Source organism: Notamacropus eugenii, chromosome 7 (genome assembly GCF_028372415.1).
Source record: "Notamacropus eugenii isolate mMacEug1 chromosome 7, mMacEug1.pri_v2, whole genome shotgun sequence".
NCBI classification, from domain to species: domain Eukaryota; kingdom Metazoa; phylum Chordata; class Mammalia; order Diprotodontia; family Macropodidae; genus Notamacropus; species Notamacropus eugenii.
Window position 1 is genome coordinate 10,470,130 of NC_092878.1, and position 26,875 is coordinate 10,497,004.

Consider the following 26,875-nt stretch of genomic DNA (forward strand, 5'->3'; position numbering starts at 1 on the left):
TATTGGGAGAAGAACTCGCGATTTAACAAAAACTGGGGAAAACTGGAAAGTAGTCTGGCAGAAGCTAGGCATAGAGTAATATTTCACATTATATCTTGTATATCAAGATAAGTTCAAAATGATTTAGACATAAAAGCTTAATATCATAAGCAAATCAGTGGAGCATGGAAGAAATGACCTATTTGAATCTATGGATAGAGGAAGACGTCATGACCAAATAAGAGCTAGAGAAGTTTACAGGAAATAAACTGGATAATTTTGATTGCATAACATCTAAGTTTTTGAACAAACAAAACCAAGGCAGTTAAAATCAGAGAAAAGCAATAAACTGAGAAAAAATCTTTTCAGCAGCTTTCTCAGATGAAGGTCTTATTTCTAAAATATATAGAGAACTAAGTCACATTTAAAAGAACAAGAGATTCCCTCAGCTGATAAATGGTGAAAGAATATGGGCAGACACCTACTAGTTTTGTTATCCTGGGCTCACCTTGTCTGCCTCAGTTTCCTCATCTATAAAATGAGCTAGAGAAGGAAATGGCAAACCACTCCAATATTTTTGCCTCAAAGTGGGGTCACAAAGAGCTGGATACAACTGAAACCAGTAAACAACAACAGATATGAATAGGCAATTTTCAGAGAGTGAAATCAAAGCTTTCAGTTGCCTTATGAAAAACTGCTCTGTCACCAACAGAGAAATGTAAATTAAAACAACTCTGAGATAACCACCTCACACCCATTGTATTTGCTAAGCTGACAAAAAAGGAAAGTGGCAAATACTGAAAGGGACTCATGACATGCTATCCACCCCTAGAAAGAGATCTGATAGACTCAAAGTACAGACTGAATCACTCTTTTTCTTCCTTTTTCTTCCTTATCTTTTGGAACATGACGAATGTGAAAATTTTTCTCTAGACTTATTTGTAATGGGTTTTATATTTCTTGCTTTCTTTTTGGTTAGGAGGGAGGGGAAAGAGTGAGAGAATTTGGAACTGAAAATTAAATAAAATAGAACTAAAAAAAGGACGTAAAATTCAGATTGGGTCATGGGCTACCAGATAGATGCCTGATTGTCCTCTGGGGTAGTTCCCAGCCTGATGATAATAAGATCTTTTCCTCCCAAATCTCTCCTCTTCCTAACTATCCTATTACTATCAAGGGCACTACATTTCTCCCAGTCTAGATGTCATTCTCAACTCCTCACTTTCTCTCATTCCCCAAATCCAATCTACTGCCAAGGTCTGTCAATTTTTACCTTTGTAACATTGGGCTAGATGCCCTGTAAGATCCCTTCCAGCTCTAAGCTATGACCCCATGAATTTTCATCATACCATGGTCCATTGTTCTTATTGTAGGAAAGACTATAGTTTTCCATAGGTTTCATGCCTTTAGTTGGGGTTGTTTTTCAGAAGTATAGTTCCAGTGTAAATTCTAATTCAATTGTAGATGACACTTACATAGGGGTATGTATGTATCTTGGAAAGCTTTTGATTCTAAGATAAAATATTAGGATCAGTTTTAAGTCTTCAATTTAAGTTGATCTCTTCCAGTTATAACATTCAATGGATCTGAGGTCTACTTTAAGAAAAACTCATATAAAAAAATTCAAGCTTACAAAACAAAGAAACATTGCTCATATACTCGAGAATGTGCTTGGAAAAGGAAAAAAGTGAAATCAACCTACAGTTCCCTCCAAAATAAGGTGATCAGAATTAATAGACTTTAGAACCTTACTAGTGCTAGTGTTAGTTTCTCCAAGCCAACCACTACCATACCCTTCTCTGGCTACAATGGCCAGACTGTTGACATGGTCATGTCTGCCCATTTCCCTCCTCCAAGTTCCTCAAAACTTTATCAAAGTTAATGATGAAAAATAAGTCATTCCTGGCATAATTAAAGTTTATCAAAAGTAATTCTATTTCTTGGTTAGAATAAAGAAAACTTTCAGTCCCAGTGCCGGAGAAAGTAACAACCAATTGGGTTGTAAGAAAGGTGAGTCTTTGTTACAAAGGTGTTATAATGAATCTCTATGGAAATCAGCCCCATCAGTTCAGAGGAGGGAGGAGATTCCTGAGCGGATCCACAGTTTGAGGTTATGCACATCTCTGTCTCCATGAAAACAAAGCAGCAGCCCAAGTACTGCAGGTCTTGTTCCTTTTCCACAGAGACACCCATAGTCTATTTCACCAAAGTCTCATATACAAAGTCCTCTCTGGGCATGTTATCCTGAGGCGTGAAAGAACCATTTAACAAGAGACCCCTTGAGCACACCTGGGGATAACCTAAGGGAGCCACCACCAGCAAAAGTTACCCCTTTGGTCTAGGACAGGAGGATGATTGGCAAGCAGTGATTAACATAGCTTGCTTCTTTATCCATTTGCATTGGAAGCTGCTTCTCACCAAGAGAGTAGAGAGATGTAGATCAGAGCAAAGGTCATTGTCAACTTATGATGCCATGATGCTAGGACAAGAGGCTCCAAAAGGGAAGCAAAGGGGTGTATGAGAACAGTGTGATGCTATACTGAGCCTGGCTGAGGAGAATGGTCCAGAGAAAGTGTCTTCTCTCTCATTAAGAGGGAGGTGAGGACCTTTAGATAGTGAGTTGTGCAGGGAGCCAAGAAAAGGGCATTGCTGGGAAACACTGAACTTCCTGAGAAACATGGCAGCCCAGTGCAAGAAAGGGGAGGACACCTGATTATTTCAGATCTGCAGACCACGTTCTGTCCCCTGCAGCCTGTGGGGAGAATCAGAAGGACCCTGCCACCCTGCCACCCTGTGAGTAGCACCATCTTTATTACCAGGAGTGCAATTGACCCAGAGGGGAATTTGAATATTTGCCCAGTGATTTGTGGCATAATTTACATAGTAGACCCTTTTGTAAGGAGATAATGACTGGGGCAGCAGTTGCATGGGAACCCCTGGTAGGTGCCTTGTAGTCACCATTTTTTTTTTTTTAGCAATTTACACACAAAGTCTAATATGACATAGATTAGGGATTCCAGAAAAAGTGACAGACAAAAGGAAGGAAAACACATCACTGAAATATTCGTCTTGCCTGGCTTGTCAGGGCTGTCTGACCCCATGGACGATGATATTGTTTTAAGTGAAGAAAATGTCAAAGGGGCTGATTGCCTCAAGTTAAGGTTTGAATGAAATCCTTTCATGTTCTTACGCAGGATAAATATCACATACCCTCCTTAGGTAACACTATCACAGAATCTGGGTTGAAAGGGTCCTCAGAGGCTGCCTAGTCCAACCTTTACCTGACCAAGAATTCACTCTGCAACATACCAATAAAGAAGTATACCATCTTTGCTTGAGGGGAATCCACTACCTCTAAGGCAGCCATAGTATTTTTGGACATCTCTAATTATTATAGGGGCAGCTAAGCGGCTCAGTGGATAGAGCACTGGGCTTGAAATCTGGAGGACCCATCTTCCTGAGTTCAAATCTTGCCACAGACACACCTCACTTTACAAATCTGTCTTTAAGCAGTTTCAACCCACTATGCCTAGTTCTTCCCCGGGGCCAAACAGAGCAAGTTTAATCCCTCTTCTGGCTGAGAATCCTTCAGATAATAAGAGGTGGTTATTCTATTTTCATTGCCTCCTCTGCTGTCATATAAACATCCCTAGTTTCTTCAGCCCCTCTTCACGTAGCATGACTTCGTTGCCCTAAACCATTTTTGTTGCGCTCCAGTTTAACAACATCCTTAAAAGCTGTTACCCAGAACTGAATACAATTCTGCAGGTGTGGTCTGAGTAGGAGAGGATAGAGGAAAAACTACCACATCTCATTCGGGACATCATGTCTCCTCTCTTCATGAAGTCTGTGACTGAACTCGCTTTGGGGGCTCTCTTTCACTCATGACTCATAGTAAGCTTGCTGAAACCCCACAATGACTTTCAGGCAAATTGCTGTCTAGCCAAGCCTCCCTCATCTTTTGCTTAAAGCATCAATTTTTTGAAACCAAATATAAGACTGTACGTATATCCCTCTTAAATGTCCTCTTATAAGATTCAGTCAATCTTGTAACCAGCTGAGAAAATAATGACCATATAGACCTTTAAGATTTGTAAAATGCTTTACATAACATCCTCTCATTTGATTCATACAACAATCTTGAAAAGTACACGCTAACCATCCCTCCTGCATGTATCATTTGCACATGTGATAAGCATAACTTTTCTGACTTTGCCCAAGGCTCTGATAACAATCTTAACCAACATATGGCCAGCTTCATAACCCTGCATGACTCCACTGGAGACCTCCTTTGAAGTTGACATCAAGCCATTAAAGACTACTTTTTGGGTCTAATGTATCTAAATGTACCATTGACCAGCACACATTGTTATCCATAAGAAGAGCATGAAAGATTTTGTCAAGTTTGTTACTCAAATCCAAGTAGACTCCATCTATAGGACTTCCTTGTCATCCATCTGTTAATTTTTTCAAACAGTATTGGATGAGCCCAGGATGGAACCTGACCTGAGACATCATGAGGGAAGACTGTCTAGGCCATTATAGCAATGACTTTCAAACCTGGTCAATCCACTCTCACACAACCCTACAAAGAAATATAACTATTCTCACAAAGAGGAAGGTGAGGCTATTTTTTTTTTCTTCTCCAGCAACTACACAGTGAGAACCAAGACTCTTTGAACCTACAGTAGGGGAGAATATGAAGAATTCATAGGAGGGTAAATCTCTGCTTTCTACCTAGGAGGTCTGTCATAAATTGTCCCATTTTGGTTTAGGTCTTGCATATTCAATTCCTGAGAAATACAAGAAGTATTGATCTGATTATAAATTGGTTTTCTGGAACAATGTGATTTATACTCATCCTTAAATATGTCACTATCTCACTTGGCTTTTCCACAAGAGCTTGGGTTAGCTGATTTATTTTCAACTTATATTTTACCATAAACCCTAAATTTTTTTTTTGCCTGCCTGAAATATATAAAATCAGTCCTTCCTTGGCTTATTCCTGGGTGTCTCTTGAACCATCCTGTCCAACTGTCCAATCCTAGCGAATCTGGTTCTGTTGACTGATGACTTCTCCAAATTATCCTAACCACTCTCATTCATGCTCTTTTCCTCTATAAGGGGCTACAGACCTTAGCTGGCAGGCAAGCCCTCATCACTGAACTTGAAGATTAGGCGAGGTAGTTCATTATGACTTCAATATTCAAGTCAATAAATGTTTATGAAGTGCCTACAATGTGCTAGGTACTAGGAACTGAAAGGCAGGAATGAAATGGTCCTTCTCCCCAAGGAACTTACCTTCTACTGAAAGGACACAACAGGTATAGAAGGAAGCACAGTATGAGAAAAACTGAAGGGAGAGAGAGAGAGAGAGAGAGAGAGAGAGAGAGAGAGAGAGAGAGAGAGAGAGAGAGAGAGAGAGAGAGAGGGAGAGAGAGAGAAAGAGAGACAGAGGGAGAGAGAGAGGGAGAGAGAGAGGGAGAGAGAGAGAGAAAGAGAGAGGGAGAGAGAGAGAGGGAGGGAGTGAGGGAGGGAGGGAGAGAGAGAGAGGGAGGGAGGGAGGGAGGGAGAGCACGAATAGTAATGACTTGGGGATCTGGGATGAGGTAACTGTATGAAGTAACTATGTTAGTAACTATGAAGTAACTCCTGATTTGAATTTTATTTTATTTTATTTTATTTTTTTAAATTATTTTTTAATGTTTAACAATCACTGCCATACAATTGAGATTTTATCCCCCCCACACCTACCCCGCACTACCCCCCTCCCTCCCCACGACTGCATACAATTCTGTATAGGTTCTACATATACTTTCCTATTGAGTACAATTTCACTATAGTCATGCTATGTAGTCAGACTAAGATAAATGAAAGAAATCATATAACAAATCAGAACATGATACACAAAAACTTACACATGCACAAACATGATCTGCTACATTCTGCGAATGACTTCCATATTTCTTTCTCTGAGTGTGGAAGGCATTTTGCCTTGAGAACCACCACTGGGATTTTATTATTATTATTATTTTTTTAAGAAGTTCTTGCGTTATTACAAAATTCCAAGTCTACCAGAAAATACTCTCACACACTGTGGTCGTTGCTGTGCACAAAGTTCTCCTGGTTCTGCTCCTTTCACTCAGCATCAGGTCATATAAGTCCTTCCAGGCCTCTCTGAAGTCTTCTTGTTCATCATTTCTTATGACACCATAGTACTCCATTACATTTATATACCATAATTTATTCAGCCATTCCCCAATTGATGGACATCCCCTTGACTTCCAGTTTTTGGCAACTACATAGAGTGCTGCTATAAATATTTTTGTACATGTGGGACCCTTTCCCATTTTTATGATCTCTTGGGGATACAGTCCTAGTAGCGATATTGCTGGGTCAAAAGGTATGCACATTTTTGTAGCCCTTTGGGCATAGTTCCAAATTGCTCTCCAGAATGGTTGGATGTGCCCGCAGCTCCACCAACAATGAATTAGTGTTCCAACTCTCCCACATCCTCTCCAGCATTTATCATTTTCTTGTTCTGTCATGTTTGCCAATCTTATAGGTGTGATGTGGTACCTCAGAGTTGTTTTGATTTGCATCTCTCTAATCAATAGTGATTTAGAGCATTTTTTCATATGATTATAGATATCTTTAGTTTCTTCTTCTGAAAATTGCCTGTTCATATCCTTTGACCATTTATCAATTGGGGAATGACTTGTATGATTATACATTTGAGTCAGTTCTCTATATATTCTAGAAATGAGGCCTTTATCCCCGAGCTTAGCTGTAAAAATTCTTTCCCAATTTACTACATCCCTCTGGATTTTGGTTGCATTGGGTTTGGTTGTGCAAAAACTTCTCAGTTTAATGTAATCAAAATTATCCATTTTGCATTTCATAATGCTTTCTATCTCTTCTTTAGTAAAAAATTCTTCCCTTCTCCATAAATCTCTGATTTGAATTTTAAAGGAAAAGTTAGAGGTTTTGGTAGACAAAGCTAATGATGAAATTCATTCAGGCAATGAGGAATGGCAGTTCATAGAGCTGGAAGATAGTGTCAAGAATGACTAGCAGTCCGGTCTGACTGAAGCTTATTGAGTGGCAGGAAGTGGTATGAAGTAAAGCCAAAAAGGTAGGTGGGAGCTAGGTTATAGAAGCTCTTCAATGCCCAGCTATGGACATTTTATTCTATAGACAATGATGAAGAATCACTGAATGTTTTCCTTCCTTCCTTCCTTCCTTCCTTCCTTCCTTCCTTCCTTCCTTCCTTCCTTCCTTCCTTCCTTCCTTCCTTCCTTCCTTCCTTCCTTCCTACCTTCCTTTTCCCTCCTAATTACTTGCAAAAATAATTTTTATCAGGTTTTCAAAAAATTTTGAATTTCAATTTTTCTCTTTCTCCTTTCCTTTTCCTCTGAGAAGACTAGCAATTTGATATAGGTTATACATATGCAGGCATGAAAGACATATTTCTATATTAGTTATGTTGTGAAAGAAAAAAGACCAAAAAAAAAAACCCAAAAGAAATAAAGACAGCTTAAAAAATGTATGCTTCAATCTGCATTCAGAGCTTTTTCCCTGGAGGTGATAATTTTTTTTTTTATCATAAATCCTTTGGAGTTGTTTTATGTTACTGTACTGCTGAGAACAGCCAGATCATTCATAGGTGACCACTGCGCAACACTGCTGTTATTATGTTCTCCTGATTCTGTTCACTTCATTACATGGGTTCATGTCTTTCCAGATTTTTCTGAAAGCATCACGTTCATCATTTTTTAGAGCACAAAAGGATTTTATCACAATCATATACCACAACTTGTTCAGTCATTCCCCAATGGATGAGCATCCCCTCAATTTTCAATTCTTTGCTACCACAAAAAGCTGCTATAAATATTTTTGTATGTATAGGTCCCTTAGGCCTCCTCCCCATTTTTTTATCTCTTTGGAATAGAGACCCAGTAGTGATATTACTGGGTCAAAGAGTATGCACAGTTATATAGCCCTTTGGCATAGTTTCAAATTGATTTCCGGAATAGTTGGATCAGTTCACAACTCCACCAAAAGTGCTTTAGTGCCACAATTTTCCCACATCTCCTCCAATATTTATCATTTCCCTTTTCTGTCATATTAGCCAATCTGAGAAGTGTGAGGTGGCATCTTAGCCTTGTTTTAATTTGCCTTTCTTTAGTCTAATCAATAGTGATTTAGAGCATTTTTTTTCATATGACTATAGGATAATTTTGATTTCTTCTTCTGAGAATGCCTGTTCATATCCTTTGACCACTTATCAATTGAGAAATGAATTGTATTCTTATAAATTTGATTCAGTTCTCTATATAGTTTAGAAATGAGTCCTTTATTAGAGAAACTTGTTGTCAATTTCTTTTCACAATCATGATTATTGTGTATTTCCCTCCATTCTGTTTTTCCTGTTTTTGTTTCTCTCTCTCTGGCCTTTCACTCTGTCCCTCCTCAAAAGTGTTTTGCTTTTGGTCTGAACTGGGATGGCAGACATATAAGTAGAGAGGAGAATGAATATGAGGAATGGTATGCATGTGGTATCTAGATTAATTGACAGTGGATTAGATATGCTGAATGACAAATAGACAATAGTCAAAGACAGCTTCAGGCAGCTCGGTGGTACAGTAGATAGAGTGCTGGGTCTAGAGTCAGGAAGACTTGACTTCAAATGTGGCCTCAGATACTATCTGGGTGACCCTGGGCAAGTCTCTTAACCCTGTTTGCCTCAGTTTCCTCATCTGTAAAATGAACTGGAGAAGGAAATGGCAAACCACTCCAGTATCTTTGCCAAGAAAACTCCAAATGGGGTCATGAAGAGTCAGACACAACTAATCAACCAAAAAAAAAGTTTGAGATGCCCTGCAGCTATCTGGTAGTTGGTAATATGTGACTAGAGTGGAGGAGAGAAGTTAAGGGTGGGTAGTTCAATGAATCTTTGACCTCAGTGATGTGAGGACTTCCTCCAGATGGTTCATCAGTGCTTACAATTTTAGATATGTTTCCCATAAATACCCCATAGAGTCTATTAACCTGAATTTAGTTCAGAATATATTCTTGAGCACTAACAGTCTTCCCAAGTTGAAATTGACTCATACCTCTGATATCATTCTTCGGTTGGTTGTTCCTCTCATGATACTCATTGAGTACAAGATCATGAACATCAGATGCAAAGTACATGATTTCTGATCTCTGTGACATATTGCACATTTAGTACATGGATTCCTTAAAAATTCATCCTCCAGAATATCATTCTCTTTAATCCAGTTGAATTCTTGCTTATTTTAATTATCTCTAATAAGAACTTCCAGTTTTTGTTTCTTTATGTTAATTTTTTCCTTTTCCTTACTTAGTTAATAATAAAATAAAGTATCAAAAAATGAACATTTCAAAATGAGGAAGTTTAAAAAATTTTTTTTCAGGGATTGGTTGTTTATTTATTTTTTAAAAAATATATAATTTATTTATTTTTCAGTTTTCAACATTACCTTCCACAAGAATTTGAATTCCAAATTTTCTTCTCATTTCTCCCCAACCCCCACCCCAGGAGAGTGTACAGTCCATCCACCCCTTCCCCCAATCTGTCCTCCCTTCTATTACCACCCCCTTCTCCCATCCTTCTCCCCTCTATTTTCCTGTAGGGCAAAATAGTTTTCTATACTCCATTGCTTATACATCTGATTTCCCAGTTATATGCAAAAACAAATTTTAACATTCATTTTTAAAGCTTTGAGTTCCACATTCTCTCCCTCCCTCCCTCCCCACCCACCCTCATTGAGAAAGCAAGCAATTCAATATAGGTCATACACTGTAGCCATGCAGAACACTTCCATAACAGTCATGTTGCAAAAGACTAACCACATTTCCCTCTGTCCTGTCCTGCCCTACATTTATTCCATTCTCACCCTTGACCTGTCCCCTGACAATAGTGTTTGCTTCTGATTATCGCCTTCCCCAATTTGCTATCCCTTCTACTATCTTCTCTCTCCTATCCCCTTCCCTCCACCTTCCTACAGGGTAAGATAGGTTTCCATACCCAATTGAGTGTGTGTTATTTCCTCCTTAAGTCAAATCTCATGAGCGTAAGGCTCACTTATTCCCTTTCATTCCCCCCTCTTCCCCTCCATTGTAAAAGCTCTTTCTTGCCTCTTTTATGTGAGATGATTTGCTATATTTTACCTCTTCCTTTCTCTTTCTTCCATTACATTCCTCTCAACAGTAAATTTTATTTTTTAGGTATTCTCCCTTCATGTTCAGCTTACCCTGTGCCCTCTGTACATACATATACATACACACACTTACATATACATATACACTTATACACATAAATATATATAATATATGATATATATAACATACCTTATTGCTATGTCAGTAATATGCTTTTCAACTCCAGCCACTTAAAAAAAACAACCCAACCCTTCTACTAAATGATGGGAGAGTTTCGATCTCTGTCGGTAGAGTTAGTTCCCACATCAATGAAATTATACAGATCCTTGAGGTCCTGATACAAGGAGTCAAAACTGGAAGCACAAGGAAGGAACATCTGGGTAAACAAGCTAGGTTGCATGTGTACTTTCAATGTCTCTGCTTTGAATGACCTGAAGGATATGGGATTGTGGGAGGGAGAATGTTTGGTGGAACAATGAAATGATTTCTATGGTGCCAAAGAACATAAGAAAAGATGGCCCATAATCTGGGATAAAAGAGAGAAGGAGAAGTGTTGAGAACAGGTTTTCTTATTAGGTACAGAGTAAGTGCAGAAAGAGTGGACCTGGCTTGGTTGGGAAACTAAAGTAGATAACAGTTTGGTCCACACACTCTTAAGTCAACTATCTGAGTTATTATTCAGCTTTACACTGCTAACCCCACTTAGTTCCCAATCCAAGACTAATTCTATATAGGTTATTCACTGCCCAAGAAGATGGATGTGGATTTGGCAGTTAAAGATGTTGCTGTACATAAAAATAAAAGACTTGTTCTGCTGGAAATGCTTCCTTCATCTCCTATTCCCTCTACCTTTAGATCAAATGGGATTGAGATCTTAAGCATCACAGTTTCTTCTGATAATACTCTCATCTCTTTCTCCCCAACAGGGAACATGGGGAATATTACCACTGTCACTGAGATCATTCTTCAGGGACTCACAGATGCCTGCGAATTACAAATGCTGATCTTTGTGGGGCTCCTTCTGACCTACCTTATCACACTGCTAGGGAACCTCCTCATCATTGTTGTGACCCTGATGGATCATCGCCTTCACACCCCCGTGTACTACTTCCTCAGAAACTTTGCTGTTCTGGAGATCTGGTTCACTTCTGTCATTTTTCCTAAGACACTGGACAACATCCGAACAGGGAATAAGACCATCTCCTTACTGGGATGCTTCTTTCAGTGTTTCCTTTACTTCTTTCTAGGAACAACAGAATTCTTCCTCCTGGCTGTGATGTCCTTTGATCGCTATGTGGCGATCTGTAACCCCTTGCGTTATGCCACCATCATGAGCAAAGGACTCTGTGTGCAGCTGGTGCTGTCCTCCTGGATGGGAGGGTTCCTTCTCATCATCGTCCAAAGTTACATCACATTTCAGCAGCCTTTCTGTGGCCCCAATGTCATCAATCACTTTTTCTGTGACAGTTTCCCATTGTTAGAGCTTATATGTGCAGACACAAGCCTGGTGGAACTGATAGGCTTTGTCATAGCCAATACCAGTCTTCTGGGCACCTTATCTGTCACTGCCTCTTGTTATGGCCACATCCTCCACACAATCCTGCGTATCCCCTCAGCCAAGGAGAGGCAGAAAGCCTTTTCCACTTGTTCTTCTCACATCATTGTGGTATCACTTTTTTATGGCAGCTGCATCTTTATGTATGTCAGGGAAGGTAAGGGCAGCGAGGGAGAGAATCTGAACAAGGTTGTAGCCATCCTCAACACTGTGGTGACCCCAATGCTCAATCCTTTTATCTACACCCTTAGGAACAAACAGGTAAAACTGGTGATTAGGGAAAAGGTGGGCAAGTGGATCTCCCAGGCCTGAGCTGGAGCTGCAGAGCAGAAAGAGTTCCACATAGGAGGCAACGGCTTTTGTAGTTCCCTGAGTTCCTATGACTGAGTCTTATCTCATGTCGACAATATAGTGCCACAATAGTCTTTCTGTGTGGGTCACCGTGCCTTCTTCCTTCATCCAAATGGCTCTGGACTATTCTTGGGGTCATCTTAGCTATTAACCCAGATTTTTTCCCTTCTCCTCCCTAGAATGAGTTGCCAAAAAGTCCCCGCCTTCTTCTCAATACATTGTCCCCAGCCTCCCAATGGAACTAAATCACTCTGCTCCATTATTCTGCTGACATCATGGGAACCTGGGGATTTTTCATTGCTTCTAGTTAAGGGGGAAGAGAACACAAGGAGGTCAGCTCCACTCTGGCAGCAGGTCAAGTGATAGTTGCCAGGCCTAGAGGCCTGAGGGCTACCTGAGTCTTCCCTTACCTCTACCGGAGGTCTTCGGTTGGCCAAACCGGATGCTCGTATGAGAGAAAGGACGTTCCAGAGTCGAACAAGGGTTGAGCTTTATTTCAGGGTCTAGTTACAAGTGCAGGGGGATTCTTCCTTAGGAGGGAGCGAAGAATCTCCCAAGGAGGCAAAGATCTTACAATATAAGCGGGGAGAGATTGGAAGTAGAAGTGTAAGTGGGGAGAGAGGGGGAGGGGAGAGAGGAGAGAGGAAAAGCGGAGCCTTGTTGTCCTCACCGCTCCGCGCCCCTCCGCCCAAGAGAGCTTTCAGGCTTTTCTGATCCTACTTAAACTCTCCAGCAGCATAGTTTGCATCTGAATACTGTGCTGTTAGATAACAATAGTGTGCCCAGATCCGGGACAATCTCGAGGGCGGGGAGAGCTCTCTCCCATCATGTTTCTCACGGGAAGAGGCGGAAATACACGAGATAGCTCGGTTCACCTCGATTCCCAGCCGTTTCCTGGGGGGTCTCGTGAGAACTCTAAGATTTAGAAGTTCCCACCTTTACCCGCCCGAGACTGTCCACATGGAATTGAGCTTCCAACCCTAGCAGATAGTCTCTATGACTCATGGTTCATCATTCATGTACAACAAACCCAGCTACTATTCCTGATGGAATGGCTTCTGCTTAAAATGAGAAAAATTATCATTTGCCAAAGCCCTTTTATTTTATTGTTATATAAAATTGTTTAAAATGTTATGTAAAGCTAATGAAAATACACAATACTTGCCCTTTGGGAGTTTATTATCTAAAATATGCAAACTTAATATAGATTAAGATACCAAGGTCATAGCAAGAGCAAACAAACATTAAAAAATCCAGATCTATACAAGTTGAAGCCAATAGATGGGATATAAAAATTCAGGTAATTTGGAAACAGGCTGGATCACAACCATATTTGTCCCTGGAGATCTTACTGGGAAAAGGAACTTTGTCCAGAGCCACTGGGATGAAATAATAAGGCATGGTGACCCATGCGGAAAGACTATTGTGGTGCTATGTTGTTGACATAAGATGAGGCTCAGTCATAGGAAACATTCAGATGAAGAGATTGACTAAATTTCTGTGCTAAGAAGGGGACCAAGACAAGGTAAATGAGTAAACATCAGGGCATGTTTAATAAAGGCTTTCATAAGCATACTTTGAATTTCTTTTTTTTTTTTTAATTTTATTTATTTTCCAAATTATTTGTTTTCAGTTTTCAGCAATCACTTCCAAAACTTTTAAATTTTCTCTCCCTCCCTCCCCAAGATGACATGCAACCTTGTATGGGCTCTACATATACATTCTTATTTTACATATTTTCACATTAGTCACTACTGTGAATTTCCTAAACCCGATCCAGAGTATAATAGGAGGGTAGCACAGAATCCTAAACAGGCAGATGAAACAGAGAAAATGACAGCTAAGAAAACAACTTTGGTTATGATTTAAGAACGGGGCATTGGTTGGAAGGGAGAGGAGGTTTGCCATGCCCGGGCAAGAAATTGCTGGCACTCAAAGTAAATAAATATTTGTTCTGAAAGGATCAAGTTCAGGAGATACGATCTGAGGCAAAATAGTATTTGTTTCCACCTGGCTGTATAAAGGGAAGGGCATTTATACTCAGATGTTACACTATTTATTACCACTGTAGAGGGAACAATTTCATTACTGGCAGGAAAGTCTACCCAGTAAAAATGATGATCTGCATAGATCATATGTATGGCTGGAGTTGATAGGAATCAAAAGAGTTTCTCCATCTAGCTCAAAGAGTAGATTGAATTTAAGAAGCGGCACTTCAGGCAGATGAAAAGCAATTGTAAAAAAGGACAATAACTTAGAACTATTCATGCAATGACCATAACATTGTAAATGAAAACAACTTGAAAGATAAAAATTCTGATTAATTTAATGACCAGTTATGACTCCAGAAGACTGATGAAGAAGCCTGTCTTCCAGCTCAGGATGGATTGGTGAAGGACTTTAGGCACAAGATGGTATCTACATTTTCAGAAACAATACAACACAAATCTGTTTTGTTTGACTATTTTGTAGTTGTTCAGTGAACTCATCTGGGGTTTTCTTGGCAAGATACTTGAGCGGCTTGCTATTTCCTTCCCCAGCTCATTTTATAGATGAGGAAATCAAGGCAAATAGGGTGAAGTGACTTGTGCAGGGTCACATAGCTAGTAAGTATTTTAAGCCAAATTTGAATTCAGGAAGATGTCTTCCTCACTGCAGCCCTGGTATTATACACTGTGCCACGTAACTGCCCAGCTTTGTTTGACTATACTTATTTGTTAGTCTGAGAAAGCTTTATATTTGCAGTAAGGGAGAAGAGTAGAAGAGAGTGATAGTAATGCAAAAAAAAAGGGAGAAGAGAACTTTAATGAAACATTCAAATATTATAAAAGAGAGCAGAAGGAATTCAGAAGAAGTTCAGATAAGCCGGACAATATTAACACTGCCATATTAAATTTTATGTATATTTAAAAAGCAAACTGTGTAATGGAGTCACTTTTCTTGGCCTTCTTTGAATATGGAAAGGTTCATAATTGCTGGTGATGTTCTAGTTCATATTAAAATTTTTTTTTTAAAGGCAATACCTAAGGATTTCTCCAGCTGGCTATCAGACTAGCTGACTATGGCTCTAAATCCTAAAATGTTGAACCAGTCCCTGAGTCTTGAACTAAAAGAGTTGAAAACCCTACCTGTATTTAATGGAGAACCAGCAGAAAATAATTCAGGGGAGATGTGGGTATAATGCAGGAACAGACAAAGCAGTTCGTAGTGTGATACCATCACCAGCCCCACTGTTATTTAATTAACTATCATTTGCTTGGAACTGGTATGTCCTTTGGTTGGTTTGTCAGAGGAAATATCAACAGATGTTTGTCATTTGTGGTTTTGAGTGAATGCTGATCCAAAAGATCTCCTGAAACTCAGCTAGCTTTCAGAAGGTCCTTAATTGAGGAGGATCCCAGGATACACTTCCAATCCAACATTTCCCCAACTAGCCTCCCTGTTCAAGTTCCCCATTTTTACCAAATGACATCATCTGTAAAAAGACTCCTACTGAAGTTTGTCATTGAGTCATTTTTCCAGTTGTGGAATGACTCTTCATGACCCCATTTGGGGTTTTCTTGGTAAAGATGCTGGAATGGTTTGCCATTTCCTTTTCCTGCTCATTTTACAAATGAGTAAACTAAGGGAAACAAGGTTAAGAGACTTGCCCATAGAATCACACAGCTAGTCAATTTCTGAGGCCAGATTTGAACTCAGGAAGATGAGTATTCCTGACTTCAGACCCAGTACTCTTATCGACTGTCCCTCCTCTGCTCAGGGATGTCTGAGATATTTATGGAGGACTAGTTCCTCTGACATGATAGGGCTTGCTGAGCTTTTTTTCAGGGTTGCTCATCCACCTTTGACGAAACTCTCACCTGTGGATCCAAGAAGCTGTAGCATCATAGTAGCCATACCCTGGTAAAACCATCTTGTCCGATGGGCTAAACCAGATGGAGGGCAACCAACAGGTAAGTTAGGGGAATGTCTATCCCAAGCATGTGAAGACTTTCCAGGCAGAATGGGTAGATGAAAACAATTTGTTCCAGCGGCCATGAAGGTGGCGGAAGCAGGCACTGTGGTGCAATTAGAGCTTGTTCAGACATTCAAGATGCTAATGTCATCCACAGCATCCTGGACCAGTACCAATCCTCTTGACTTTTGTCTTGCCACTGGACTTTGATAACTCTGGTAGAGAGAGTGAGGCTGACAACTTTGTGCAACTCTGTCTCCCCTAAATCTAATTCAGGTGTAAGTCAAGTCATCACCCTGTGTTTTCAGTGATTCTCTTCAGAAACAGCGAATGAGCAGTGTCATCTGCAAAATGAGTTTGGATTTAGGTGGCCTCGAACGTTCCTTCTGGATCGAAAATGTATAATCTTTTATTCTCTCCATTATTTCTCTATTTTAAATTATGGTCCTGGAATCTTCAGCCCATTCTTACACAGAATTTCCTCATCAGTTACTTACTTCCCAAATGGATCTCTCTCTTCTGAAGTCCTCATTCTTCAATCAGAAAGTGATGAAAACACCACCTAAATCCCAGGTTCTTTCCTGGAATGTCATTATTTCTAGTAATGCTTTCTAGGTACCTTGTTTTGGTGTGATTTGTCCTCACTTGAATCACCAGAAGTGGGTAGTGATTGTGAGGTTTAACAAGTTTCGAAAGGCTCTTTGCAATATCTTGGGTAGCTTGCCTGGAAAGACAGCATGGATATGTTGAGTCCATACATGGCCACCCAGGGACTGCTGCTTCTTCTGATCATTACTGCATGACCTGTGTCCTAATGACACCTGGGATTCCATGTGTGTTTGTCCTTCGTTGCTGAAGAAGACCAAGCTATCAGAGAAGTGATGACCTGACTTGCACTCGACTTTGTTTTGAGTGAGGGAGGGTTGTGCAGGTCACTAGTGTCACTTCTCCTCCAGAGCCATCTGAATCTAGTGATCAAATATTCATCAGGATGACTGGAGATGACCCAGGATGAGGCAATTGGGGCTAAGTGACTTGCCCAAGGTCACACAGCTAATGCGTGTTAAGTGTGTGAGGTGAGATTTGAACTCAGGTCCTCCTGACTCCTGCACTGGTGCTCTATCCACTGCACCACCTAGCTGCCCAGTGATTCCATGTACTTATTCTTTGGAGCACAAGATGCTGTCTTTCTTTGAGCTCATCATGAATTCCCTCATCTCCTATTCTCTCCACCTCAAAACTTTATCTACATCTTTATCAGTTTCCTCCAAGGAAAAGATGGTTCTTCTCTTAGGCAACACTAATACCTCTATTTATGTCTTTGACCACATCAGGAAGATACACCCAGTGATCAATCCTTCCTTCTCCCTTATCATTAACCTTTTCCTTTCTATTAGTTCTTTCTCTGCTACCTTGATAGTTTTCCTTCATCCTTTAAGAAAAAAACCCTTTATTATCACCTCAAACTATCATTTGATTTCTCTCCTTCCTTTCATGGTGAAAATCCTAGAAATAACCTTTTCATCTGTTTGCTTCTAGTTCTTCATTACCCATTTTTCAGCTTCATCTGTTACTTCTGACCCCATCACTCAACTGAAACTACTGTCTCAAAGGTTATCAAACATCTCTGAGATGTTAAATCCAATGAGCTTTTTCTCAGTGCTCATCTTTCTTGACCTTTCTGCAGTTTGTGATACTACTGACTATCCCCTCCCCTTGGATACTCTGTCTCCCATTGACTTCCACACCGTAAGTCTTGCCTGGTTCTCTTCCTATGTGACCGTCCCTTTACAATCCCCTTAAATGATTTATGTTTATTTCCTACCCCTAAAACTCTGTCTTGGGTCCTCTTCTGCCTTCATTCTACATATTCTTTTTGGTAATTTCATCAGCTCCTTTAGGCACAACTATTATATGTAACAAATGACTCCCAAAGCTATATATCTAGCCCTGATCTCCTCAATTCCATTCCCACATCACCAACTGCCTGTTGGGCACCTCTGCTTAGAAGGCATCTAAAATTCAAAATGTCTAAAATGGAATTTATTCATTTCCCTGCCTAAGCCCAGCCTTCCTACAAACTTCTCAATTTTTATCAAGGCACTACAGCCTTCCAGTCAAATAGGTTCATAATTTCAGTCATTCTTGACTGTTTCCCTCCTCCTCATTCCCCCAAATCAGTGAACAAATCTTGTCACATGTAGCTATAAAGTATTTTTCATTTTATTTTTTCAGTTAACAAAAATCTATTTTTCTCCTTTTACTCTCCTCCCTCCACTGGAAAAATTAAAAGTTTAAACCCCCCCAAACCTTGACTATGGTCATAAATTTGAATGAAAAAGCTTGATTATGAATGTAACAATCACGCATAACAGCAAAACAAATTCCTGTATTATCTATCGCCAAAATTATAGTTTTCATTTTGTGCCCCAAATTTATCACCTCTTTTGTCAGGAAGTAGGTAGCATGCTTCATTACCATGGTACCATGATTCAAAGGTTGAATATCCATTAGGAGACACAGAAGAGGGGCAGAGACAGAGAGAATGCTATGTGTACACACACACACACACACACACACACACACACACACACACACACACCCACACACACACACACCCACACACACACACATACACACACACACACACACTCCAAACTACAAGGTAGACTTTCCATGAGTTTCAGGCTTAGAGTTGAAAGAAATCTTAAAGGTTATCTTGGCAGTGTCTAGAGCCCTGGACCAGGAGTCAGGAAGACCTGGCCTTGGACACTTGCTAGCTCTGTGACCCTGAGCACACCACTTAACTTCAATTTGCCTTAGTTTCCTCAACTGTTCAATGGAGATCATAATAATACCGACCTTCCAGGGTTGTTGTGAGGATCAAATGAGAATAATTGTCAAGTGCTTAGCACAGTGCCTGGCACACAGGATGTGATATATAAATTTTATCCATTATTACTACAATTCTCTCAAGGGAAGCAAAGGGGCCTGCTGGGTAATATGGGATTTGGAGTCAAGAATTCAATCTAGTCCACTTTCTAGGTTGTTGTGGAGGAGGCATATTGGGAAAGGTAAGAGAAAATGCTGATTCTCACAGTCCCGTTATGATACATTTTTTTGTAAGAGTGGAAAAAGCAGTGTTTGAAACTCATGGAAACGCTACATTATGGTTTGGACTCCATGTCTCTGTGTGTGTGTGTGTCTGTGTGTGTGTGTGTGTGTGTGTGTGTGTGTGTGTGTACACATAGAATTCTCTCTCTGCCCCTCTTCTGTGTCTCACAATGCTATCTATCTTTAAAGAAAGAGCGGATGGAGTCTGAATGCAAACTGAAACGTACTATTTTCACTTTCTTTTTCGCGGTCCTTTTCTTTCAGTTTGTTCCTCCTTTCATAAAGTAGTTAATATAGTAATATGTTTGTACATTATGATTACACATATATAGCCTATATCAAATTACTTACTGTCCTAGGCAGGGGATCATGAGAAAGGGAGGGAAATAATTTGGAACTCAGCATTTTAAAAAAATGAATGTTAATAATTGTCTTTGCATCTGTATCCCCAAGAGATCATAAAAATAGGAAAGGGTCCCACATGTACAAAAATATTTATAGCAGCTCCCTTTGTGGTGGCCAAAAACTGGAAATCAAAGGGGTGCCCATCAATTGGGGAATGGCTGAACAAGTTGTGGTATATGAATGTAAGGGAATACTAATGTGTTATAAGAAATGATGAACAAGAAGACTTCAGAGAAGCCTGGAAGGACTTATATGAACTAATGCTGAGTGAAAGGAGCAGAACCCAGAGAACTCTGTGCACAGCAACAACCACAGTGTGCAAGAGTTTTTTCTGGTAGACTTGGAACTTCGTAACTACGCAAGAACTTAAAAAAAAAAAATTCCCCATGGTCTTCTAAGGCAAAATGCCTTTCACACTCAGAGAAAGAACTATGGAATTCATTGACAGGATGTAGCAGATCATTTGCTTTTGTATTACGTTTTGGTTTGTTATATGATTTCTCTCATTCATTTCAATTCTTCTATGCAGCATGGCTATGGTGAAAATGTATTTAATAGGAATGTATGCGTAGAACCTATATAAAATTGTATGCTGTCTCAGGGAGGGAGGGGAAAAGTGGGGGGAGGGAGGGAAAAAAAAATCTAAGTTATATGGTGGTGATTGTAGAACACTGAAAATAAATAAAATTAATAATAAAAAGTGGAAAAAATTGTCTTTGCATCTAAGTGAATGAAAATAAAATTCTATTAAAAAGTCCCTGTCTTGAGGTTATTTTTGGACTTTGGAGATTTAGATTGCAGCTAGCTGCCTTTGGTTGACTAGCTAGAGAATTTCTGCAGCATTTGTCTGTCTTTTAACTTTTCTTTTAAAAAAAGAATGTCTCATGGTAAACTCTAAACTCTTAATTTACCTAGAATGAGAAAAATTACTTTTCACTCCCATGCTGCCAGGTGTAGTCCAGAAAAGTCAGATATGTGTCAGAGGCTTGCCCCTCGCCATCTCTTGGGATTCCTTAGTTTTCTTCAAAGTTCAGCACAAATGTCACCTCCCACATTCAGGAAAGGTCCTGAATGCCCTTCCCAGTGGCTGTTAGTGCCTCCCCCCGCCATCTTGCCAAATGGCCTCCTTCTTACTTCATGTATGTCCTCTATTCTGCATCTACTTAGGTGTGTACATGATGCACAATGTGGTGTCCCTGACAGACCTTGAGAGAACCAGCAGTGCTTCATGTCTGTATTTGTAACACCAGCATCTAGCACAGAACCTGACACTCTTAGCAGGCCCTCAGTCATGCCAGTTAATTGAATGACAACATCTGTGTTGTCTAGGTAACTTTTCATAATCTCCCTACCCTGATTTATTTGTTTCATAAATTTGGATTTTGCATCTGACGTTCTCAAAGTAGCACACACTTGTACTTTTTCCCAATCACCTTCACAGACTCATGAAATATTATAGCTGAAAGGGTTGTGTAGGAGAAGGATGAACTTGAGCACGGTGGATTTTGGGAAAACATGGTGTTTCTAGTAGCAATGTTTGGCTGTGAGAATTAGACTATGAGGAAAGCTGAACATCTAAGAATCGATGCTTTTGAACTGTGGTGCTGGAGAAGACTTTTGAGAGTTCCTTGGACAATAAGGAGATCAAATCAGTCAATACTTAAAGAAATTAATTCAGACTATTCACTGGGAGGTCATTTGACCTCCCAGTGCTGAAGCTTAAATACTTTGGCCACATAAGGAGAAGATGGGACTTGTTGGAAAAGACTCTAATGTTGGGAAAGATTGAAGACAAAAGGAAAATAAGACAGCAGAGAATGAGACAGATGGTGTCACAGAAAAAATGAACATGAACTTGGGCAGACTTCAAAAAACAGTGAAGGATAGAAGGGCCGGGTATGCTATGGTCCATGGGGTTATGAAAAGTCAGATCATGAACAACAACAATTTCTTCCCAAACAAAGAAACCTCTAAGTCCACAGAAATAGAATTATGGTGCGATATCAAGAGAGACCCTCAGACTATATTCTGTTTCCCTCCTCAAGAACATTTACAAGAAGAGCAAGACTGATTCTCTCTTTAAGGAGACTTCCACTATCTTAGAAGTTACTAACCACAGAGGAATTCATTTTTCCATAGGAACAAATCTGATTTTTGTTAACTCCTTGAGATTTTAGCAATTGTCTCTCCCCCTTTTCTTCCTGCTGAACAATGTAGCTGATTGGCTCTGTACCTAGACCCCTTTTGCTACATTATGAGAGCCCCAAGTATGTCCATCCAAGTGGGACTCTCTTTGGACCCTTACCTCTAACTAATGAACTTGTTTCTCCTTAGCTAGTCCTTTGTTTATCTGGCACTCAGTCTGATCCACAGACCTGTTTTATGCTTGAGAGCCTTCTCAGACCTGTTGAGTCCTGAGGTTGGAATTCATGAGACAGATTCCTTAGAGCTTTCCTTATTCATTGGCTGGCCAAATATGTGCCCCTAATTTGTGAGGACAATTTTTTTCATGTTAAAATAGGAAGTGTTCTCTATATGATTGTAATAGAACATTATTGTACCATAAGAAATGATGAAATGGATGGTTTTAGAGAAATCTGGAAATTTTAAGTACATACACTTAAATTGTACTTAAAATTCTTCAGAAGAATATTGTAATAAAGTTATACTTTTAAACATTTAGTGTGTATTGTTGTTAAAATAAGGTTATTTATTGATTTGATCTACATCTGTGATTCCATTGGTGTGGGGGACTCCTGGTGAAGAAACTTCCTCAACCAATGCAGATAGGCCAATTTATGTGATTCATAGTCTTAGAGATTTGACCGGAGGCACTAAAAAATGGAATGACTTGTCCAGGGTCACGCAACCAGTATGTGTAAAAAACTGAACTTGAACAGAGGTCTTCCTGACCCTGAGGCTAACTCTCCCTCCAAGATTACTTTATTTAAAATTTTTTTAATCACCAAAAATCTACCTTCTCTCCCTTTCATTTCCTACCCCTTTCCTCATCCCAGTGAGAAAGAAAAAGCCCCTCTTACAGATATGTATTGTCAAGCAAAAAAAAAGTCATACTTTGCACCCTTAGTCCATCACCTTTCAGGAGGTGAGAGCCTAAGGGAAGTTAGTGAATTGTTTCTTTGTGTTGGTCTTCTCGGTGATAAGAGTCCTAAAGTCTTTCACAGTTGTTTATCATAGCAGCAATCTTTGTGATAGCACAGAACTGTGATAGCATGTCCATTGATTAATAATGAATTTTTAAAATGATGTCATGGGAATGGAATTGAATATTATTATGGAGTAAGGAATGATAAATATGAAGAATTCAGAGAAATGTGAGAAGATTTTGTTTGAAGTGATATAGAGTTTAAAGGCAGAGAATATATAGAGTATGCAATGACTATGTAATAGAAAGAAAAAGCAGCAAGGGACAAATGGATAAAATGCTGGGCTTGGAGTCAAGAAGATGAGTTCAAATACTGCTTCAGACACTTGCAATTCATGTGACCCTGGGCAAGTCACTAAACTGTGATTGCTTCAGTTTCTTCACCTGTAAAATAAGAATAATAGCAGCACTGACCCCCCAGGATTATTTGAGGATTGAATGAGATAATATGTGTAAAACAGCCTAGTTCTTAGCAAATACTAGGTACTTTATAAATGCTTACTCCCTCCATCCTTCCCTGCCCTAAGAGGAAATCTGAGCAAATAAAAAAGCAGTGAATGACCTGGGGGAGAAGACAATGAAAAATGCCTTCCGTGTTATGGCAGATAGATTGGGAGCTAGTAGAACAAAATATATGTCTGTTATGAAATCACTATATTAGTTTTTGCATAATTTTTTAGCCACTAGGGAGGGTGGGATATATTGAAATGACTGTGATGCAAATATTAAAAGGATTGATTATATATATTTATATGATGATATAATCAACATTAAACATTACATGAAATTATATGATATATGAATATGCATTAAGCAAATATGTTATGTATTGCATATTCAACAAATATTTATATAATACAAGAAAATGGTCCTAATTTAGGTGAAGAAAAAGAGGATTCAATTCTTTTGTCAATGATCTTTATTAGATATGCTACTCAACAGTTTTCTCCTCCTTCCCATTAAAAATGCTCTGAGTCCCACCCACAGCTCCCTGAGGATCCCCAGCACAGTGTCATTGTGCAGGGTGTAGATGAAGGGGTTGAGGAAAGGTGCCACCACACTGCTCAACACTAAATGTATTTTGTTGATCTCCCAGGTTTCTTTCTGGGAGATGAAGGCTGTGATGCTTCCAGCTATCACAACAATGGTCAGGTGAGAAGCACAGGTGTTAAAGACCTTCTTCCTCCCATTGGTTGATGGGATGCGAAAGATGGTCATGATGATGTAAACATAGAAGTATTCAATGAGGATGACTAGGGAAAATAGGAGGAAATCCATCAGCTCAATAAATGTTGTGTTTGTACAAGCCAGGGCTAAGAGAGGCCCACTGTCACAGAGAAAGTGGCTAATGATAATGGATTCACAGAAGGGTTACCTGGAGATAAATGTGATGGGGTAGAGAAGAGACAAAATACCAGCCACCCATGAGAAAAGAACCAGTCCAATGCACACGGAAGGGAATGCCTCAGTGGGTACCAACCATGGGGTACGGATGTGAGCAGAAGAAACTCCACTGTCCCCAGGAAGAAGTAGAAAAAGCACTGGGTGATACATTCAGCAAAGGAGATGGTCTTATCCCCAGTGACCAAGTTGTCGAGAACCTTTGGGGAAATACAGAGATGAAGAGTATGTCTAAGATGGAGATACTGGAGAGGAAGAAGCACATGGGTTTGTAGAGGCATCAATGGAACACCACAAGGCAGATGATGAGGAGGTTCCCCAGGAGTGTCATCAGGTACGTGGGCAGGAAGAACACAAAGAACAGCAGCCCCACCTCTCTGCTGGGAAAACCGAGTAGAATGAAGTCAGACACTGTGGTGGTCTGATTCTCTTTTGATGTGGTCATCTTAGGTCTCTGTGAGGACAATGGGAAAGAGTTCCACAAGATGGAAATGAATGGATGAAATCTACAGCTTCTGTCTAGACAACCATAGAGAAAAAAAAACTTATATGAAGAAACTTATATTGAAAATAAAAAAGTCCTGAGCATACCAGAGTTAAAAACTAGTTTTTTCAGTAACAGACTAAGGACATGGCAATAATGTGTGGTCAGCCAGAGGAAATCAGGTTGAAAACAAATACTGTCGGTCTTTTCCACTAACTTTTAGGGAATATTCTCATAGTTCTTTATATATTAACTCCTACCAGGCCTACCTTGTAATCAGATGGTGGAAAAATCATGTTGCAATGCAATGATCATTGGACCTGGTTTTAAGCGATCTCTTTGAGTGCCATCCATGCTACTAATGAACTGTGTGACCTGGAGAAACCATTTCATCTTTCTAAGCTCATGTCCATCATTTGTATAATAAAGGGACTGCATGAGATCATGAGTCCAATTCCCATATTGGAAGTTCTTTGATTCTAATAAAATAATGTGAATAAGGTTAAACGATCTCATATCTTCTCTCATTCCCCAATATTCATGTCTCCCTCACTGTTTAGAGGAAAGACAAACTTTCCCCTTTTGTTTAAAGCTAAGTTCCCTAAACTTTCCCAACTTAGAGTTTATGAATAAAATGAGGAGAAAGTAGTTATCTAAAACCAAATTGCACAAGTGAGTTATCTACTTCCTCTCCTCTCTCTGAGGTGTCTTCTTCAATAGTGTTTACTCTTCTATCACGTAGGAAATGTAGGGAAGGGATAATGCTGCTTAATGATTCATGAGCCTCAATTTTCACCAACTGCTCAGAGGATCTGCACATGGGAGTGGATTTAAATCATGTGGTTCATTCTGTACCACTACCATTGATTCCTTCATGTCAATCTCTGGGGTCCAGTAGTATGAAAAATGATATTTTTGTCAAAGTTTGAGAGTACAACATATTCTTTGTGTGCAATATGAGCAAAGGAATATGGTGGCCTCCAAACATCTCCCTGGAATGATATGGTAAGCTTAGTCTAGCTGAGACAAAAATCATCCACATGTAACTGGTTTTAGATATGGTATGGGGATGGGTGGTTATGGGCAAAGGTTACGAGAAAATTTGCATTTTTTTGTTCATTTTTACAAATAGCAAGTATAGAGAAATGAGAAAGGATTAAGGGAGAACAAAGATGCCTTTATTGGATATTATCCTGGGCTGTATGTAACAAAAGAGTGTGGACTAGGAATGGTTTATGAGTAGAAAATAGGGGAATGACTTAGGCTTGGATTTTGACTGAGAGGTGAACCTGCAGACGATGCACAAGGTATCTTGCTTCTTCCTTGGTAAACACTGTGTTTGTTACTGGGAGTGCTGGTGTTGGTGGTGGAGGAAGTAACTAACTAGGAAATAGGCCTAGATAGAGGCTGCTACAAGTTTTGTATTCATACTAACCTGCGCCAGTTTAAAAAAAGTCATGATTTAATGCCTGTAACTACTTTCATGTACCCAGAAATCTCTACATGCATATTGAAGCAAAATAACTTTTGCCCTCTAAGGAACTATTCTTCCTAAGCTACAATTCTCAGAGACCACTGTGGGATAAGAGTACTGCCTGAGAAAAGGAAAGCTGTAGAGATGGGAACATGGACCGTGGAGAGGAAACCACAATGAATCGGACTCAGACCAGAATGGCCTTAGGCAGGAAATGGTATTAGAGGCTCTTTTCTTTTTTTCACAAAGTTGAAGCATTTCTAAAGCAAAAGCAGGCTAACATTACTGGACTGTAGTCTCAAAAAGAGAAAGTCTGAGACTGAACAAAATTAAAATCTCTAAAATGTTGAAGTGCATGGATAGGGGAACATGAATCCTCACTAAATCCTGGTATGCTAGAATGTGGGAGCAACTATGTGTTCACTTTGACCAGTCATTAGAAAGGCCTCTTCTCTTTGATTCATTTGCATCTCAAGAGTTTGATACCTGCTACCTACAGAATCAGAACCACAGAACCTGTGTTGGAAGGACCTTAAAGACTGTCCGGTTTAATTTATGCCTGAAACAAGAATCCCTTCTGTGACGTGCTTGGCAAGTGACCATCCAGGCTATATCCTGTAAGATCTCTACTGGGGCAGAACCCACAAGCTCTTTCAATGCAGTGAGGTCTACACAAGGCTTTAGGTCTTGCCTCACCCTTAGTTAATGAGATGGTGATAACAGGTCTAGGTGCTGAGAAATGTCTGCAGTCTCAGGAATTCTTTGTGACTCATCTACCACTTAGACCCCTCCCTGCTGCTTGT

The 26,875-nt window shown here is 39.7% G+C and overlaps 1 protein-coding gene and 1 pseudogene across 1 annotated transcript; one reads left to right on the forward strand and one right to left on the reverse strand.

Annotated features, from left to right (window-relative positions):
• The first annotated feature begins 11,098 nt into the window (after window positions 1–11,098).
• Window positions 11,099–12,048, forward strand: LOC140515038 (olfactory receptor 6E1-like). Its single transcript, XM_072625645.1, has one exon. It carries the CDS (start codon window positions 11,099–11,101, stop codon window positions 12,032–12,034), a length of 936 nt encoding a protein of 311 aa, XP_072481746.1. The 3' UTR covers window positions 12,035–12,048.
• An 11,574-nt stretch (window positions 12,049–23,622) lies between these two features.
• On the reverse strand, window positions 23,623–24,559 carry LOC140513270 (olfactory receptor 6J1-like; annotated as a pseudogene).
• Window positions 24,560–26,875: the final 2,316 nt, after the last annotated feature.

Bases quoted from the DNA above. Each gene is read 5' to 3' on its own strand.
- LOC140515038 (XM_072625645.1), top strand. From the start codon at position 11,099: ATGGGGAATATTACCACTGTCACTGAGATCATTCTTCAGGGACTCACA.